Raw genomic sequence first — 18139 nt, 5'->3', positions numbered from 1 at the left:
ATCCTGCCTCTGTGTCTCCGGCGGTCCCCCCTCGTCCCCGGACGCCTCTATTTACTGGACATAAGCGCGTTCTTGACCTTATGTGCAATGAGCTATGTACACAATCTAATGTCAATATTTTCCTTTGTGTGTGTAAGTTGTTCAGGTCCAAAGGTGGTTGTGGCTAATAACCCTTCAACGAGATCAAAAGATTTCGGGTTTGACTGATTGGGCTATGAGGAGGCTAACAGGTGCAAATAGCCTGTATTATATATCATGTAGAGTGTTACTGTTGTGAGGGTGAAGAGCTTGTCAGTGACTTTTTCCTGAACCCATCCTGGTGACATTCCTTTAGGTTAGTTTGCAGTGTAACCAAACACATCTATTCACAAGTTGAGGTCTAAGTTGCTGCCTTCAAACTGACAGTTAAAAATTTACCAGCGCAATATTATATACACTCACCAGGCACTTTATTAAGTACACCTGTTTAACTGCTCGTCAGCACAAATATCTACTCAGCCAATCAGGTGGCAGCAGCTCAATGCATTTAGTCATGTAGACATGATGAAGACGAGCTGCTGAAGTTCAAACGGAGCATCAGAATGATGAAGAAAGGTGATTTAAGTGACTTTGAACATGGCATGGTTGTTGGTATTTACTGGGATTTTCAGCACAATCATCTCTAGGGTTTACAGAGGATGGTCCCAAAAAGAGAAAATATCCAGTGAGCCAAAATGCCTTGTTGATGCCAGAGGTCAGAGGAGAATGGCCAGACTGGTTCAAGATGATAGAAAGGCAACAGGAAGTCAAATAAGCACTGGTTCCAACCAAGGTGTGCAGAAGAGCATCTCTGAAGCAACAACACCTTGTCCAACCTTGAAGCAGATGGGCTACAGCAGCAGAAGACCACACCAGGTGCCACTCCTGTCAGCTAACAACAGGAAACTGAGGCTACAATTCACACGGGTTTTCTCACCAAAACTGGACAATAGAAGATTGGGAAAACGTTAACGCACCATGTCACAAAGCTCACATCATCTCAAACATGACAATGAGTTCACTGTACTCCAATGGCCTCCACGGTCACCAGATCTCAGTCCAATAGAGCACCTTTGGGATGTGCTGGAACGGGAGATTCTCATCATGGATGTGCAGCCGACAAATCTGCAGCAACTGTGTGATGTCATCATGTCAATATGGACCAACATCTCTGAGCAATGTTTCCAGCACCTTGTTGAATCTGTGACACCAGTTATGAAAGCAAAAGTGGGTCCAACCCGGTACCAGCAAAAGTGTACCTAATAAAGTGGCCAGTGAGTGTACACGAAGTTGAAGTTGTATGTTGGAGGATTGGATTTTTACTAATTTCACTGTTACAAATGTGAGTGTGAGGTTTCTTTCTTTTACATCTGAAACCGAAGCTGAAGTACTGATGTTATACTCTGTCCATTACTCCTTGATTTGCTCACTCAGTTCCAAGGGGAGAAGTCCAAATGTAAATATTTTACTTGTACCTTCAAAAGGTATTCTCAGGATCACAGGTGTCGACTATCTGCCCAGAATGATAGCATGTGTTCTCGGGGTGAAGCCAATGTTTAAATCCAACATTTCTGGGCAAAGTATTTATCATTCTGGGCAGACAGCAGACATCTGTTGGATAACAAAAATACCTACGAAGAAATGAACCTTTGATTGTTTCCCAGTACAGAGTCACAGAGAAATGTACAGGTAGGGCTGCAACTAAATATTTTCATTGTCGATTGATCTGCCCACTGCTTTCTTAATTAATCAATAATAATTGTGTCAATAAAATGCCAGAAAACAGTGAAATATGCCCTGTGTGATTTCTTCAAATGGTATTTTTTCATTTGGCTGAAAGTCCAAAAATCTAAAGCTATTCAGTTTATCAAGTATGACAAAGAAAAGCATCAAATTCTCACATTTAAGAATCATGAAACCAGCAAATATTTGGCTTTTTAGCTTAAAAAAATGACGGAAATGATTATTTGATTATCAAAATAGAATAATTGTTACCTGAGAGTACCCTAACCCTAACCCCAGGATATCTCTGTAATGCCTTACCATAACCTGATCTAAATCCGACCATAACAACCAATGTCAACTCAGGACCAGGTTCACTTTGCCTCTCTATATCTGTATATCCTCCTGACACTGACTAGCATCTTATAAATAACAAATCACGCTAATGTCTGAGAAAACAAAACAGCTGTTGTGTTCATTTTGATCTACAGACCGGCCTCTCTTGATGACATGAGTAACTTGAGTGGCTCTCTGTCTGGTCTTGTAGCACTCAGCGCTGCCCTCCTCACTCTTAAGGGTTAAACGCAGTCTCATTGTGTGAATGAGGCGCTACCGACACACTGTTTTACTGCCATGGCTCTATAGGAGGCACCAGAACAGGACCTGGTTCACAGAGACAGAGGGCACGTCATCTCAGTCTATCCAGCCGAGCTGCCTTCACTCAGCCTCACACTTTAAAAAACACCCATTTTGTAATTACAAGCGGAGCAGACAAACGTCTCCTCACGCAGGCACAAACACATATAAAGGCCTTTAAAAGGACTTTGTCTCAGTGGTTTCATTCAGACTGGCAGACAAGTTCAAGATGTCTAACGCCGCTCCCTCCCTACACCCCCCCTCTGTTCAGTTTAGGAAACAACAAACAGTGTGGTTGCTATGGGCTCATCTGGGTGCCCCGAGACTGCACGCCAGCAGCAGTTTAGACAGCCGACAGCCAAGTTACAGACAGTTCACTGAGACGGTTTACGGGCCTGGTTACTCCTCCTTTACCAAACAGACATGGAGTCATACAGTCGTCGCAGTCCGCTCCTCCAGGAGGTCATACAGATTAAAGTTAGACCGAGCCGCTGGAGGAATATTCACAACACTTCATCTCTTCTGGTCATAATCATACCAATGAAATTCTTTTAGATAGGTTACAAGGTGCTGGAGGCCAGTTTCTGACATGTCAAAGATCCTCAGTAAGATCCTCTCACATCACACTGACGTCAAACTAAATATAAAATTATATTACCTTTATAGCTGATCAGAATTCTGTGTTAAATTTATTTCAACAGATTAATTTTAACAAGAAAACTCAGGCCTTTCGGGGAACATAGGAGGTGTAATTATGGGTTAACTTTCCAAGTAGCACTGAAACCATGTGTTGATTAAAAGAAAATAATCAGAGAGCAAGGCAGTCGAATAATAGTTTACAGTAAGTCATATATCAGGACAAAAACAAGCAACTAAAAGGTTTTGCCTTGGTCTCTAGAAGGGATGTTCGCAACACCTCATTTCCCTGATGTTTAAACAAAAGTTTAAACTTGGACTACTCCACTTGACTAGGAGTGCTTTCAGACCTGCCCTGTTTGGTTCGGTTCAATCAAACTCAAGTTCCTTTGCCCCCTAAGTGCAGGTTGTTTAACCAGGTATGAACACAGCAATCACACTCAGGTGCACACCAAAACAACCGGACCGAGACCTTCTTGAAGAGGTGGTCTCAGTCTGGTTACAAACGAACGATGTTGCGGTTCATTTGTGGTGAGAAGGTGTTCCGACCTCGATTCATAGATGAAAAAAATAATCACAGGTCACTATTCGAAAGATTGATCTGTAAACCACCTTGAGTGAACCTTAAAAACCCTGACAGGATTGAGATGAGCCATCAGGTATAAAACAGCTCTACTAATACTGTAGTCATGAAATGTGCTCAAACCCTGTGACGTATCAAGTAAATCTGCTCAGTTCAGTCAGAATGGTGAACCAGGTACATGAGTGAAATGTGTTCTTTTAAAATGTACACTAAATAAGAGTAGTTTCCTGCTGACGTGTGTTCCTGACTCACCAGTCTCTCCATTTCCTGCTCTCGAAGCCTCTCCTCTCTCTGTCGTCGGTGGTACTCCAGCAGCTCGTCCTCATTGTCACTGATCTCTGTGATGCTGTTCTTCCTCTCCCTCATCCCAGGGTGGGGTCTCCCTGCGGACATCTTCCTGTGGGTCCTCGGGCTGGCCACGGGAGACGAGCCAGGCAGGGAGCCCAGACTGTAAGCAGGTGACAGGGAATTCCCAAAACTCGCCTTACGTGCTCCCGCCCCACCACCGCCCTCCATCATCATAGAGGTAGGCGACGGACTGCGGTCTCGGATCCCCCTGCTGCACGTCGGCTCCTCGGACATAGATCCGGTCTTGCGTCGAAGCCTGGGACTCTCTGGGATAAGCTTGCTCAGACCTGAGGGGCTATCTGGAGTCCTCAAGGAAGGGATAGTCCCTGGGAGCGCCCCTGGGAGTACCGGGACCCCTCTTCGAGCCATGGAGGGGCTAAGAGGGGGCAGCTCTCTCATACTGCTGACACCTCCACCGCCACCGTTGAGCTCCATGTTTCTCCTGGCCATGCGAGGGCTCTCAGGGGGCTGCAGCGAACGTGAATGCTGCTGGAGCGGCGATCCTTGGATGATGTGGACGATGGGGTCCAGGGGAGGCTGGAAGGCTCTGGTGGGTTGAGAAAGCTGCCTGGAGGGGCTGGAGTTTAGGGGGCAATCAGCTACACTGGTCTGTTCTCTGAAAGGGCTGGCAGGCCTTTCCTGCAGCACTGTGGCTGCCTTGGTCCTGGGACTGGAGGGAGACGGGGATGGACAGGAAGGGAATTTGGGAGTGAGTCTGGGGCTACTTGGCACAATGTTTCTACTACTGAGAGATTCACAAGAAGACAAAGGAGTCTGTCGGGGGCTCTCAGACCCATCTTGGCCTAGTCCTCTGCGGCTTGGCTTAGGGCTTGGAGGGGCCTCTGTTAAGACCTTCCTCTGCAGCCTGGGGCTTTCCTGAACCTTCTGGCCCACCCCACCGCTGCTGAAGTTAGGCAGTATGGTCCGTGGCTGGGGTACAGGTGGAGGCTGGGTGGTGAAGTTGTAGCTAGAGGAGCGTACAGGCACTGGCGGCAGAGAAGAACTCTGGTCCTGGGGTCCTCCACTAGGAGACGGGCTTGTAAAGCTCCCACTGCTGGCCGCTGATGGGGAGGAGAGGGGAGAGAAGGGTGGCGATGTATTCTCATAGCTGGACCCCACGGACATAGCCCCTGGGCTGGTAGGAGGGGACAGCAGATACCGGCCCCCTCCATTGACCATGGGCGACAGCGGGGAGTGGGGAATGCCTCCAGGAGGCTTTTTGCCCTCCGAGGAAGAAGGCTGAGGGTCATCCATGACTAGGGAGTCCATGATGTCCTGGAGGTCCTTCTCAATAGAGCTGACAATTGCACTGTGCTCAGACTGGACTTTATCTCCAGGAGCTGGGGGAGACTGGGCGGGACTGGCCTGGTGATTCCCATTGACCAAGCTCTCCGTGTCTGAGGGAAAGAAGAAAGAACAACTGTCATCATGCTTCGTCTTGCACAACACAATGGGTACAAACTGGAATATGGTTACGTTTAGTCTGTTGTGCAACAAAGTTGGGATTCAGAGTCTAAGGATGTTGTCACACCTGTTCGCTTCAGTTCAATCAAACTCAAACTCAAGTTCGTTTGCCCCCTCAGTGTGGTTCATTTGGGCAGGTGTGAACACAGCAATCACACTTAGGTGCGCACAAAACAACCGGACCAAGACCTTCTTGAAGAGGTGGTCTCAGTCCAGTTACAAACGAACTCTGACGCGGTTGGTTTGTGGTGAGAACGTGTTCCGACCTGGATTTGAACCAACTGCAGTCACTTGACACATTGTTTGGGTTAAACATGAGCATGTTACAGTCCTGGAGGATTATTAATGCGCACCTCCCCCTGTAGTATATACAGGCATGTGGTCTTGTGCAGAGGTAAGTGTTATGTAGGAAAATGGTTATTGGAGTGGATTAAGTCAGTCTACATTTTTGCCAACAGGTATGAAATAATGTGGAGTTTTACATCACTGTTACAAAAAAAATGGATAAATGGAATTAGATAAAATGTTCGTAGTAGTTCAGACTTCACAAATTCAAATTTGAGACTATTTAATGGACATGGAATTTAAAACATCTTAAGACTTTTTAAGGACCCGTACACACCCTGTGCTACCCAACAGGTCTGCTGTAAGGTAAGTGTTGGTTCGCCTGTTTACCGTCTGTTTTAGAGAACAAATTAGTTCCACCTGCGTAGTTCCTTGATTCTTGCTTGATTAACCAATACTGTGTGGCGGGCTACATTAAGTTTACTGAACAACAGGCTAGGTAATTCCTTGTCTTTCTTGTCAGAAAAAGCTTTCTCACAGTTCTACCTTCAAGACTCTTACTCTAAGAGTGTAATACAGTATTATCTATGGATTACCTAATATTATCTGTGATAAGGTGTCGTACAAGTCTGCTGAATGGCCTAATCTTACCAGACTTTCCCTGAGCAACAGAGGCAGTCAAGAAGGTGATAAAACAGGGCAACGAAATTCTGCCCATTGTCTGAACTTATTTGTCCTCACAGGGTGAAGGCAGTTCCTGGGTTGGTTAGGTTTCAGTGCAGAAAATATCAATTCAGTTTTATTTATAAAGCCCAATATCACAAATCACGAGGGCTTTTGAGTACATGACATCCCTCTGTCCTTGGACCCTCATAGCGGATAAAGAAAAACTCCCTTTAATGGGGAAAAATGTGGTAGAAACCTCAGGAAGAGCAACTGAAAGGGACGGAGAGACGTGCGATAGATTCCCATCCAGGCAGGCTGAACAACATCTGATGGAAGACGATTCAGCAGATACAGTGGTGGAAAAAAGTTTTCGGACACCCTTAAAATTTTACACAATCTCAAATATTATCATGAAATATTTGTGGAAAAATCTTTTTTGTGTTTCAAAAGGTGTGGCTGCATTAGACAGATACAAACAAATACAAATTATATTTTTTTGTTTATTGTTTACAAGAAAAACTAACAAAACTAAATTCTTGACAGTTTCAATATGTCAGTTCTCAACATTGTCGGTATCAAAGTCAACAAATAACAGAGAATGTGTTCAAAACTGTGTTCAAAACAAAAACAAAAAATAAATAAACCATCACATCATCAAATTAATATTTAGTAGTCCTGCCATTGGCACGTAGTGGAGCTCTAATCCCGGCTGGCATGTTCCCCCACGAGCCTTTCACACTGTTGAGGGGTAATCTTGTCCCATTCTTCTTGAATCACTGCTTTTAATTCTTCTAAATTCTTTGGTTTATGCTTTGAAACAGACCTTGTGATAATCCACCACAGATTTTCAATGGGGCTCATGTCCGGGAATTGAGCTGGCCACTCTAAGACCTGGATACTGTGCTCCTGCGGCCAAGTTCTACTGGCCTTGGATGTGTGGCAAGGGGCATTATCTTGTTGACACATCCAGTTTTTACCTCGACGGAACAGTGCACGCGCAGAAGGGAGCATGTGGGTTTCAAGAATGGTAGAATACTTGGTAGAGTTCAATGTGCCATCACAGACAGTGAGATGACCAACACCAGCAGCACTCATGCATCCCCAAACCATGATACTGCCTCCACCATGCTTGACAGTAGGTACTGTACATGCTGGAGATAATGCTTCGCCTGGCCTTCTGCACTCACATTAGTAGGAGGAAGATAAAGCTGGAAACTGGACTCATCTGACCACAAAATCTTCTTCCAATTCCTGGCTGTCCAGTTCTTGTGTGCCTGGGCCCAACGACGCCGGGCTAACCTCTGTCTCTCATTGATCAGGGGCTTCTTGATAGCCTTGTAGGACCTTAAGCCATGATCTAAAAGTCGGCCACGTACAGTGCGGGTGGAACACTGGACACCAGTTTGGTTTGACCACTGCTGCTGAAGCTCCTGTGATGTCATTCGGCGGTTTTGCCTGCACATGCGGATCAGGATGCGGTCATTTCTTGCTGAAGAAACCTTTGACGCCCAGATCTTGGTTTGTCTTCCAAGCTGTTGGTTCGTCTGTATTTCTGCAGAGTGTATCCAACTGCTGAAGGACTGCATCTGCACTTCCTGGCTATCTGGCGGCAGCTGTACCCTTCCTGGCTGAGAATCTTTATCTTCAGGCGTGTTTCCTGCGTTAGGTTCCTTGTTTTAGCCATTTTTGTGTCTGAAGAACTTTCAGATGTGCTGGCTTTATGTAGACACGAAGCTTGGCAACAAAAATTGTGTCTTTTAATAAAAAGAACGACCTTCATCACTGGTACCAAAATGACCCAATACTCAAAATTTCTTATGTATTTTTATGGAACCAATCAATTTTAAGTTTTTAATGGCTTTTTTAGGATTTATTTAGTATTTTGGCTGTGACTGTACTAAAAGAAATTGCACTTGAAGACCTAAGAGTGATTCTTAATGCAATATTTCACAAATGCATGGGGTGTCCGAAAACTTTTTTCCACCACTGTACACTCCAAAAGTACCTGACCCCTCCAGATTTCCTTAAATGTCATGATATGAAAGAACCTGCATGTCAAACGGCAGCCCCGTCCATACTAGATATGTCAAAATCATCATCATTGTTTCCCTCTAAGAGTAGGAGCCATGCAAACAGGTAAACATGAGGAAAGAGGATGGATTAGTGGTGAGGGAAGAGGGAAGGACACAGCCAAGGAGATGAGCAGACAGACAGGCCTGTGTGTTGGATAGGGATCAGGAGAAAATGTGCCTACATAACCCAATTATTGCGTGGCCCGAAAGCAGCATAGGACACGGACCGGGTAATCTAATCTTAACCGCCTCTCTCTAATGTCAGTATAGTAGATTATTACAACAGAAACGCACGGCCACGTGGGAGCTTCAGCAGCGTGGCCTCGAGGCAGGGATCAGAGCACAGATCGGGTTTTATTAATGCTAAATGAAATCTGTTTAAATGGACTTGTTGTGTGGTTAAATGGCAACATGAGGATAATTGTAGCGTGGAGTCATTAGTGCAAACACTGAAGTAACAGAGGACAACAGGAGGATAGAGCCGTCATGTCAATATTGATGTAATAACATCACAAATCATACAAGATGACAGAGGGTAATGCCACACAGAGCAGTATGACACAGGAGTCAGATTTGTCTCTCTGTAGAGATGATGTCACGGGGAGATGTCCCAATAGCAAAACTGCTCTGAAATATAGAAGCTCCACAAATAATGCATTAGCTGGGCTTGCTCAACAGAGATGGGAGCAGCTTCCTGCCTGCTCCCCTATAATGACTCTGCCATACAATGAAGCTCTGCCTTCATGACAGCCTGACCACAATTAAATCTGATTATATTTACATGCAGATTTCTGCAGCACTGGGGTGTGCAGCTGTCACAATAACAGCTATTACCGTTGTGCAACGCGTGAATGTCAAAGTCACATCGTGTCTCACAGGCAACAAACCGGCTTGATTTTTATGTACTGAGTGAAAAACGAGGGGGGGTGGGGTGACAAAAATAAAAGCAACCGTTTGCTGAGGGAAAGCCCGTGCAATGATGTCATGGGATAAAGACTGTCGCCTCGAGTGCACCATGCCAAACTTCATTTAAAAATCTGATTATTTATTTATGTTAGCCTAACTGCCGGTGAATCTGCGTGTTTCATACACCACCACTACGACATCTCCTGACATGTGATGACCTCTACAATTCGGCATCACTTCCATCGTCATTAAACTTTACTTGCTGAAACATACGCTTAAATCATCTGTCATTGCCTGAATATCCCTTCATCAAGATACACTGTGATCCAAGCAGAAGAAATGTGATTATTTTTTCAAATGACTGCATATTTATGGACCACCTGTATGCCGAATACATAATGAGATCCCAGTGAATCGCATAAGGTATTCAAGGATGTCCTACGCTGTGAGGATTTTCCCAGAAAAGCAAACGAACCTAAAACCGGCAGATTTTTTAATGGAGTCTGGCGTGTGACCGGTTCGTATCACTTCTCCTGCCCAAAGCTCAGGCATTAAGCAGTAGGGTTACTCACATGATGGAATAAAACTGCGACCCGGTCAGTTTCAGTGCGGTTCACCTGCTACATGACACACACTGAGGCCCACATCCTCCGGACACCGGCTACAACACCGGGTGTGACGGAGCCCTGTCGTGCCTGGCTCCACACACACCGAGGGAGATATGGAGATTCACCACCGAGGTGATATTTCAGCCGGGGGTTGAGGCGCTCGGCACCGCTGCTGCCTACGGTACCACTTCCGTCAAGTTACTTAAACTGTGACACCGCTTTACCGGTCAAGACCTTCAAAATAAAAGTCACTTTAAATCCACGTGTAAAATACTCAGCGCTGCCATCGTACAATACATGGTAAAGTACATTTAACGTGCACTTACTTTCATACATGTGACCACACGCCTAGAAACACATCTAGTTCTAGTTCTAATTCTCCTCATATGAGACATTTATTTTAAGTTGAAGGTGAAATCGCCCCACTTCCGGCAACATGCCCGCCTTGACACAGCGCTTCCTTTCCAGGGTGATGTGAACTACTGCGAGATTTACAGCGCAGTTTTACAGAGTCACAGCAGTGGATTTTATGGCTTTGTCATTGTTATTGTCTCCATAATGCAAATTATGTCAGTTTGAGATGAGACAGCATCAACAAATTACACATCTGGACAACAATCTGAGGCCCTATGGTCATATTTTACTGACGTTAAATAAAAAAAAAATAGTGGATAAATTGGATTATTGTGCCACCATTAAAATGGACAGGCCTACAGACTTATTATCCAGTGACAATTTTTAGGCCAGCTTTTTGTAATTAGGTCTGATTACCAGAGTGGCACAACCTCTGAGGTGAGAGGGAGTTTCTGATGGAAGTTAATCCCTTTAAATAAAATGTAATTTTCCATACAAGGGGCGTTTCTAGGATTTGAGGGCATCAGGGGCTGAGCCCAGACCTCTGTGGGGGGGACCCTCACTCTGAGTTTTTATTTATCAATTCATTTTTAATGAACATGCGCTATTTATTGCTTTTTTTTAAAATGCACTCTAGCACCTTATTTACCCTTAAAACTATCTTTAAATCTTATTTTCCAGATGATTTATGAATTGTGATGTTAAAGACTATTAGTAGTTGCTAATGATAAGCATTGAGCAGATGTAACAGTGTCAGATATACAGCAGTAATTCGTGCAACAAAGTCAAATTGCCATTTGTAATACTACATAAGTAATTACACAAAATATGTTTCAGTTGTTATTACCTGACATGCTCAGGCCTCCATAGCCAATATGTGGAACATCTGATACTCAGTTTCTGTACCTCTACGTTCAGCTTTGGGGGTACCCCATCTATAAGGGGGTGTCTCCCACCTTGCTTCTCCTCTTTTGCTGTTGTACTCCGTGGTCGTATTTGATGGAGGATTTTGGTTTTACCTCTAACTGTCAGAGTTTTCAGGAATAAACGGAGATCAGAGTCCACCGGTTACATTAAATAAGAATCCTTTGCAACTGCTATCATTAACATTTGTACTTGAGTATTTCCATGTTATGCTGCTTCAGGCCTCAATCACACAGAAGGTGTTTTAGCAGCTGGAGGCGGCCTTTCTAATTGTTTGTAATGAGAATGAACTGCCTGTTTTTGCATTGTGACGCGCCTCGCTATTTCTGCGCTCTAGGCACCTGGCGTTTTTGCCAGAGTGCTCTGAACTCCTCAGCTGTAAATACTTCAACTCAGATCAGAAAAGCGCCCCACATCATCTCCGCTTTTTTCTCATTGTCCAATCAGATGATTTGAGAGGCGGGCCCTCTGTGGTGGTCACGACAACAAGTTAACAGTTGGTAAACAATGGAGGAGATACCCAGAGATATCTGGCCCGACGATAGACAGCAGGTTGTCAAACTGCCCCTGAGTCATCCTAAAATATGCCTGGAAGCAGCCATCATGGAGGAGAAGCTCCTGGACCAACTGGTGGTACTCCTCATGATCCAGCCTCTTTTTGAGGGTCTCATGTACCCACACAGATCTCTGTTTATCTGCTGACAGTTCTTCACTAAAGAACTGAAAAGCCTCCTGGACGAGAGGTGAAACGTCTTCATGTAACTGAAGCAAGTCTAGTTACCTGAGAATAGGTGGTGTAGAGTTTGTTAAAACAAAAAACTTTGGAAGGGTTAAATAGAAATTACACTTATTTATAGGCTGTGTGTGTTTAAGGTTTTCTGGCTTAACTTTTCCACATAAATCACTCAGCGCAGACCTCACTGATACACTGTGGTGAAATATTCAAGGAAAAGAGAGACTTTCCTCAGGGATGGAAATGTGGGCTCTATCTGGTTTGGAGATGGAAATGAAGGGGCAGGACAGAGGTGCTGACTGGCTTCACTGGCAAAACCTTCTCTGTTTGTTCTCCAAAGTTGTCCAGTCCTATTTCACTGACGGACGTTTGTTTTTTACTGCAAAACATTTGAACATCAGAGATTCAACATGTGGTCGTGCCATGGTTCGACCATAATAACTGCATCATGAGGATTCAGCCATGCCTTCAGCCAGCACAGACTGTCAAGCAGCCAGTGAGCGACCCAGCAGCCAAATCACAGGGAGATAAAGGCCTTTTATAAAGAAAGGGAGGCTCCAACACAGAGGGACGGTGGGTGGGTGCAGGAAGGGACCGGAGGGGAAACCCGGGGAGCGAGGGAGGGAGGGTGCAGAGACAGTCGAATGGAACTGGAGGTTTATAAATAGTCTCTGAAAGAGATACTGTAACTCCAGCCGACGGCCGCTTTAAGCAAGCAGCTCAGAGGCACAATATCGTCTGCTGGCCGGGCAGAGGGACACAGGAAGTGTCCAATCAGTGAGGAGGTAGATGAAAGACGGCTGCATAAAGACAGCTGGTCAGTGGACCGTCACCGACCTGGCAACGCTCGCCAAAACTGAACAACAGTCAGGTGAGTGTGAGCGGCATCATAAAGATACAGTAGCACTGCAGCGTTTCAAAAACAGAAACACAGGACGAGGACATTTTATACTTAATTTGCACAATTTATAATAACAGGCTCACATGATGACATAATAACATGACTTTGTGACAGCAGGTGTGTAACTTTATAGCAGCCGTAAAGACACAGAATATATTTAAAGCTGATCAAAAGCCACTGATGATACTTTATTCTTACACATCTGATTGGAATTAATTAGGCTGTTTGTCGCAATGCAATTAAGGTCCGAACATAACACATCTTTTTTTTTTTTTTTTTAAATATAAAGTAATAATATGATATAAAATAAACCTAAATAAAATAAAATAAACCTGAATAAAGTAAAATAAACCAAAATAAAGCAAAATTAAATTAAATTAAATTAAATTAAATTACATTAAATTAAATTAAATTAAATTAAAATTTGCATCAAAAATAAAAACAAAAACAGAATGTGCATTATGCTACAGTGTTTAACACTTAAATTCTTAGTCGGAGGCAGCCCTAGCTGCAACTAACAATTATTTCTATAATCAGTTAATCTGCAGATGATTTTCACGATTAATTTCTTTATCTATAAAATACCAAAAAATTGTGAAAAATGCTCATCATAATTTTCATGGGTTCAAAGTGACGTCTTCAAATTGCTACGTTCGTCCAGCCAACGGTCCAAAACCCAAGACTGCATCATGTTAAAAGTTAATGTTAATAGAGTCAGCAAAGGCAGGTGGAGGGAAGCCAGTGAGGGATCCGATCTTTGTTAAGGTACTGTGGACCAGTCTGTCTCCACTCTCCTCCTCCATCCTCTCCAGGCCAGGACGAGGCATGGGTCATTTCACTTCAACTGAATAAATACAGGTAGGTAGAGTTTCTCATTCCCTAATAATTACTCCATCATTTATAGGTGCGTTGTGGTTCTTGTGGAAAGTTATACTGTAATTATGGAGGTATAAAAGTTGTGTTGGAAGACAGTGTTCTGAGTTGTGCTTTTACAGGGTACTGCTCAGTCCTCAAGGAATAGAGCCGGGCCAACGATTCAACCTTGTGTGTGGGGCCCGACGGCTCAGCCAGAGAAGGACTCTTTTCCCTGTTTAGCCCAGTGAGCAGCTTTCATTGGAACATGTTCATGGATGAGGTCCAGTTTGCTTAAAGGATAAAGGAGAATACTTCACTTCACCCCCCAAATAACCATTTGTATATCAATTACTCGTCCCCTGTGATGTTGAATCCGTCGCATTTCTCCACTGTGACTGAAGAATCCAAAAATAGAGAAAATTCCAGATGGATTGAAGTCATAGGGGTGAAAACTATATCAAAACATCCATTTATACTCTCACACAACTGATTCAGTATAATCCACGTCTCATTTATCCAGTCGTATGCTCAGTACTTCCCAAACAGACAGCCCTTTTTGACAGGGAACTGAACTAAAAGTGAAGCGTATCTATGCTCTCTTCAAAGCCAGACCCCATTTACAAAAACAGTAATTTTAGCCTGCTGAACACAGGAGCTGCTGGTCTACCACTGCCCTGATCTGTAGCTTGTTTGTGTTATGGTGTGACTTTGGTGTTTTAAAGGGTTGGTTCAGATTCACCAAAATCACACAACGACACAAGCAAACTAACTAAACGAGGCAGAGGTAGACCAGCAGCTCCTGTGTTCCTTGAGGCTTAAATTAATGTTTTTGTCAATGGAGTCTGGTTTGAAAAGAGCACAGGTAAGTTTCACTTTCAGTTCAGCTCCCTGTTGGAAAGGGCCGTCTGTTTGGGAGGTACTGAGCATACAAGTGGATAAAAGAGACTCAGATTATTCTGCAGGAATAGTGTGAGTGTTTGAGAACAAATGTTTTGATGTAGTTTTGCTGCTGTTACACGTGGACCCCTATCACTTCAATTCATCGAGACTTTTCTCCATTTTTTGGATTCTTCGTTCACCTTCATTCATTAAGTTTTCCTGAATTCAATGTAACATAGGTTGAATAACTGACATACAAATGGTCACTTGGGAAGTGAAGTATTCCTTTAATACATCTATGGTGCTACCACAGTGACAAGCTTCTGTACAGCCAGGTATTTTAAGGGAGCAATAGTATGGTTTGGGGCCTCGCAGCACAGACCAACCATAGTACTCTAAATTAGTTTCTTTTTTTATAACAATTACTGACAGGAAAGCTGGAAAATGTACATCCTTATTAAACAGTAGGGCTCTTTGGTTTAGCTGGGTTTGCCCTCCATAATAGACCCAGTACTATAAGATAAGGAGTGTGATTTCAAAGCGCTTCCAACTATTTAGATATGTCAGATATGCCAAGATAATCATGGGAGTGGTATAAGCAACTCAGGAATGCATAATTGAGGAAAATGACACGTTTCTAAACAACGGAAGGCTTTCATTACTGGATCAGGAGGTCCACGGCAGCCAGCGTGACTGTGTCCTATACTTACATGTTCCCCCAGTGGCAGGCAGCGTCAACGGTTAAAGGAGGGAAATGACAAGATGCTATGACAGATCCCTGGTTGTAGAGCCGGCCAAGAAAAGGTACACTTACAGTTGTGCGGCTGCCAGGAGGAGCACTCAACATGCACATACACACACATACACAAACATGCAAGCAGCTGAAAACTCTGCCTGGAGACGCAGAGGAATGAGATGCTCGTAAAACATGCATGGTGTGAACTCCAGCACCAGGTCCCAGCTGGGCACCGTTCAGGCTGCAGGGTTCAACGGGTACTGCATTTTAAAGGCTGATACTGACAACAAGGCTGTTGTAACAGAGCTGCAAACAGGTTTTCTGGGCAGGTCATGCCTTTTATTTGACATAGTTATGTTCAAATATGACCTTTGTAGGGCCTACAAGTAATATGAAGTTTTTATTTTGCACGTAATAGTTCTTTTGTCAGCTTAGAAAAGTGGAGTTACAGCTCTAGTAGTGGAAACTTATCATCTTTATAGCAGAAAGAAACAACAAATAAAAACAAAATCTGCAAAGAAAATCAAATTGCATTGCAGGTTATTATTGTTCCTATTATTAAAGCCATGTATTGACCATTACTGTGCATCTCCAAATGAATAAGCTTGTGCTTGTACACTTCCTCCGCCTTTGCCAGACTATAAAAAGGCAAGAATGCTGGCGGTTTACTGCTGTGCAAACATCCACCTGTAAAACACACTGCCCTGCTGCTCCACCTCAACACCCGCCTGATGGGCTCTGCAACAATCCAGCCCATTCATTCACACAGGCCGAGCTGAAACTGGAACTCCAGGAGGGAAACTGTCTTTTTAGGCTTCATTATTCATGTGACAAAAGGTCAGTGTGCTTGTTTTCACCCTGGGCTCATGTTTGTGGCAGAAGGAAACCCTGACGTGTTAAAGGTGGAGCTGCCGAGTGAAAACAGGCTGAAAATACAGTTAAATACTCAGTGGGTGTAATATGAGGGTGCATGATGGTACAGTACCTGGACATAGTCTGTAGTCCCCGGAGGAGACACTTCCTCCCTGGGGCACCATGCTCTTCATCCTAAACGCTTCTTCAGGGTGGTTGAAGCGGAAGAAGGCCGACTGGCCGAAACACAGCATACAGCCTGGAAAACAGCACAGACATCATTTGGGTTAATTTGGTTTCACAGAACTGATAGGAAGTTACACAAAGGTCAGCCTGGAGGCACTAACCAAGTTTTGTGAGGTTCACTAAAAGTGTTTTAGTCAATGTTTCTCAATGTATTTGGCCCACAATTACTTAAAGTATCCTCCCATGTTCGCAAGGTACACCAATGACCTACTGAGCACAGGCTGATAATGTGGTGACTGTGCATCATTAATTAAAGGGATGACACTGACATTTTGGGAAACATCACAAGACTTTAATTGACACTGGTTACTTCCTGCTTCGAAATTCTGAACTAACAGGCAGAGATTTCAGGGGGACACATGGGGCACGTACCCCTCAATATTTAGATCAACATTCAGATCAAAAGATGGAAGAAGCAGAGGACTTTTACTTTGACAAAACTCAAGACATTTCCAGTATAAACTGATGAAGATGAGGCAAAAGTTGAAGCAGAGAATTAAGTGTTTGATGCTTAAAATTTCCTGGAGGAGGACCCAAAACTCCTAGCTTTATATATGTTCCCCGAAATGTTGACATGAAACTCACGCCCTTGTTTACAGGGCTGAAACAATCATTCATTTATTTTCCGTAACCGCTTAACCTGTTGGTGGTCTCAGAGGGGCTGGAGCCTGCTGACACTGCGCGAGAGGCAGGGTACACCCTGGACAGGTCACCAGACACATAGAGACAGACAACCACTCACACCTACGGACAATTTAGAGCCGCAAAGACCTGGAGAAAACCCATGCTGACACAGAGCACCACATGGAGGGGATCCCCTTCCTTGGGTTTGAACCAGGAACCCTCTGGCTGTGAGGCAACAGTGCTAGCCACTGCACCACTGTGCCGCCTAGGCCTGTATAGTATGTGAGATTTTTTAGTGTGTCCAAAACCTTAGTATAAAACAAAGAGTACGTTGAATACATACTGTTTCTGGTGAAATATTACAGAATGCAAAGCAGTAGAAGACAATGTTCATAAAAGACAGCAACCAAGACAGCTCTGTGCTGTAATAAGGCATCAATTTACCAGTCTCTAATTTCACAGCAGCCTCTCTAAAAAACTGCGATACATCTTGCACTACTTAATGGTTTTGTTTTGTTTTTTATTATCATTATTATTTTATTTATTTTTATTTTTTTCAAGTGAAAATGGCACAAATATTTGTGATACTGTCTCAGAGTTGGAGCTTAATTTTATGAGTATTTTGGATTTTTGTGGTGGTGGTGGTGATCGCCGCCAATCAGTTGTTGCAGCTGTTTGAAGCAGCACTTAAGGACCAGCTCCATGAGCTGCTCTCTGCCCGGTAAGCAAAAGCTAACAGCCTCTGTAATATTTAATTTGGGACGCTGCATCTACTTTCATGTGAGTACGCTGAATAACAAACTAAAGAATCGTATTTTCCAGAATTTCACACTACTTCTTTAAAGCAGTCATCCAAAAACTGTGATTGTTTTTTTCCATGTTGGACAGAGAGGACTGATGTAACAGCCATCGGAGAGGTAAGTGAGGTGAAGAACAGACATCAGAGTTGTTCTGACAGCGTCGAGGGACAAACACAGCGCAAAGTGCTCAAACAGGAGCCGGCGATACACAGAGGCTTTGCTGAGTCAGACAACACTGTGTTCACCATCATCATCACAGTCACACAAAAACAAAGCCTGCGGGCACAGGGT

At 43.9% G+C, this 18139-nt stretch overlaps 1 protein-coding gene across 6 annotated transcripts in view; it reads right to left on the bottom strand.

Annotated features, from left to right (window-relative positions):
- phldb1b (pleckstrin homology-like domain, family B, member 1b) overlaps positions 1-18139 on the bottom strand; it is a 121764-nt gene that overhangs the window by 65393 nt on the left and 38232 nt on the right. For all 6 annotated transcript variants that reach the window (XM_049576872.1, XM_049576873.1, XM_049576874.1 and 3 more), the window contains exons 5-6: positions 16312-16437; positions 3848-5340 (exon numbers count right to left, since the gene is read on the bottom strand). In XM_049576872.1, coding sequence (XP_049432829.1) covers positions 3848-5340; positions 16312-16437 — 1619 coding nt within the window. The remainder of the gene's footprint in view (positions 1-3847; positions 5341-16311; positions 16438-18139) is intronic.

This window comes from Epinephelus fuscoguttatus, linkage group LG5 (genome assembly GCF_011397635.1).
Source record: "Epinephelus fuscoguttatus linkage group LG5, E.fuscoguttatus.final_Chr_v1".
Lineage (NCBI taxonomy): Eukaryota > Metazoa > Chordata > Actinopteri > Perciformes > Serranidae > Epinephelus > Epinephelus fuscoguttatus.
This window is presented reverse-complemented; position numbering and strand designations above follow the sequence as displayed.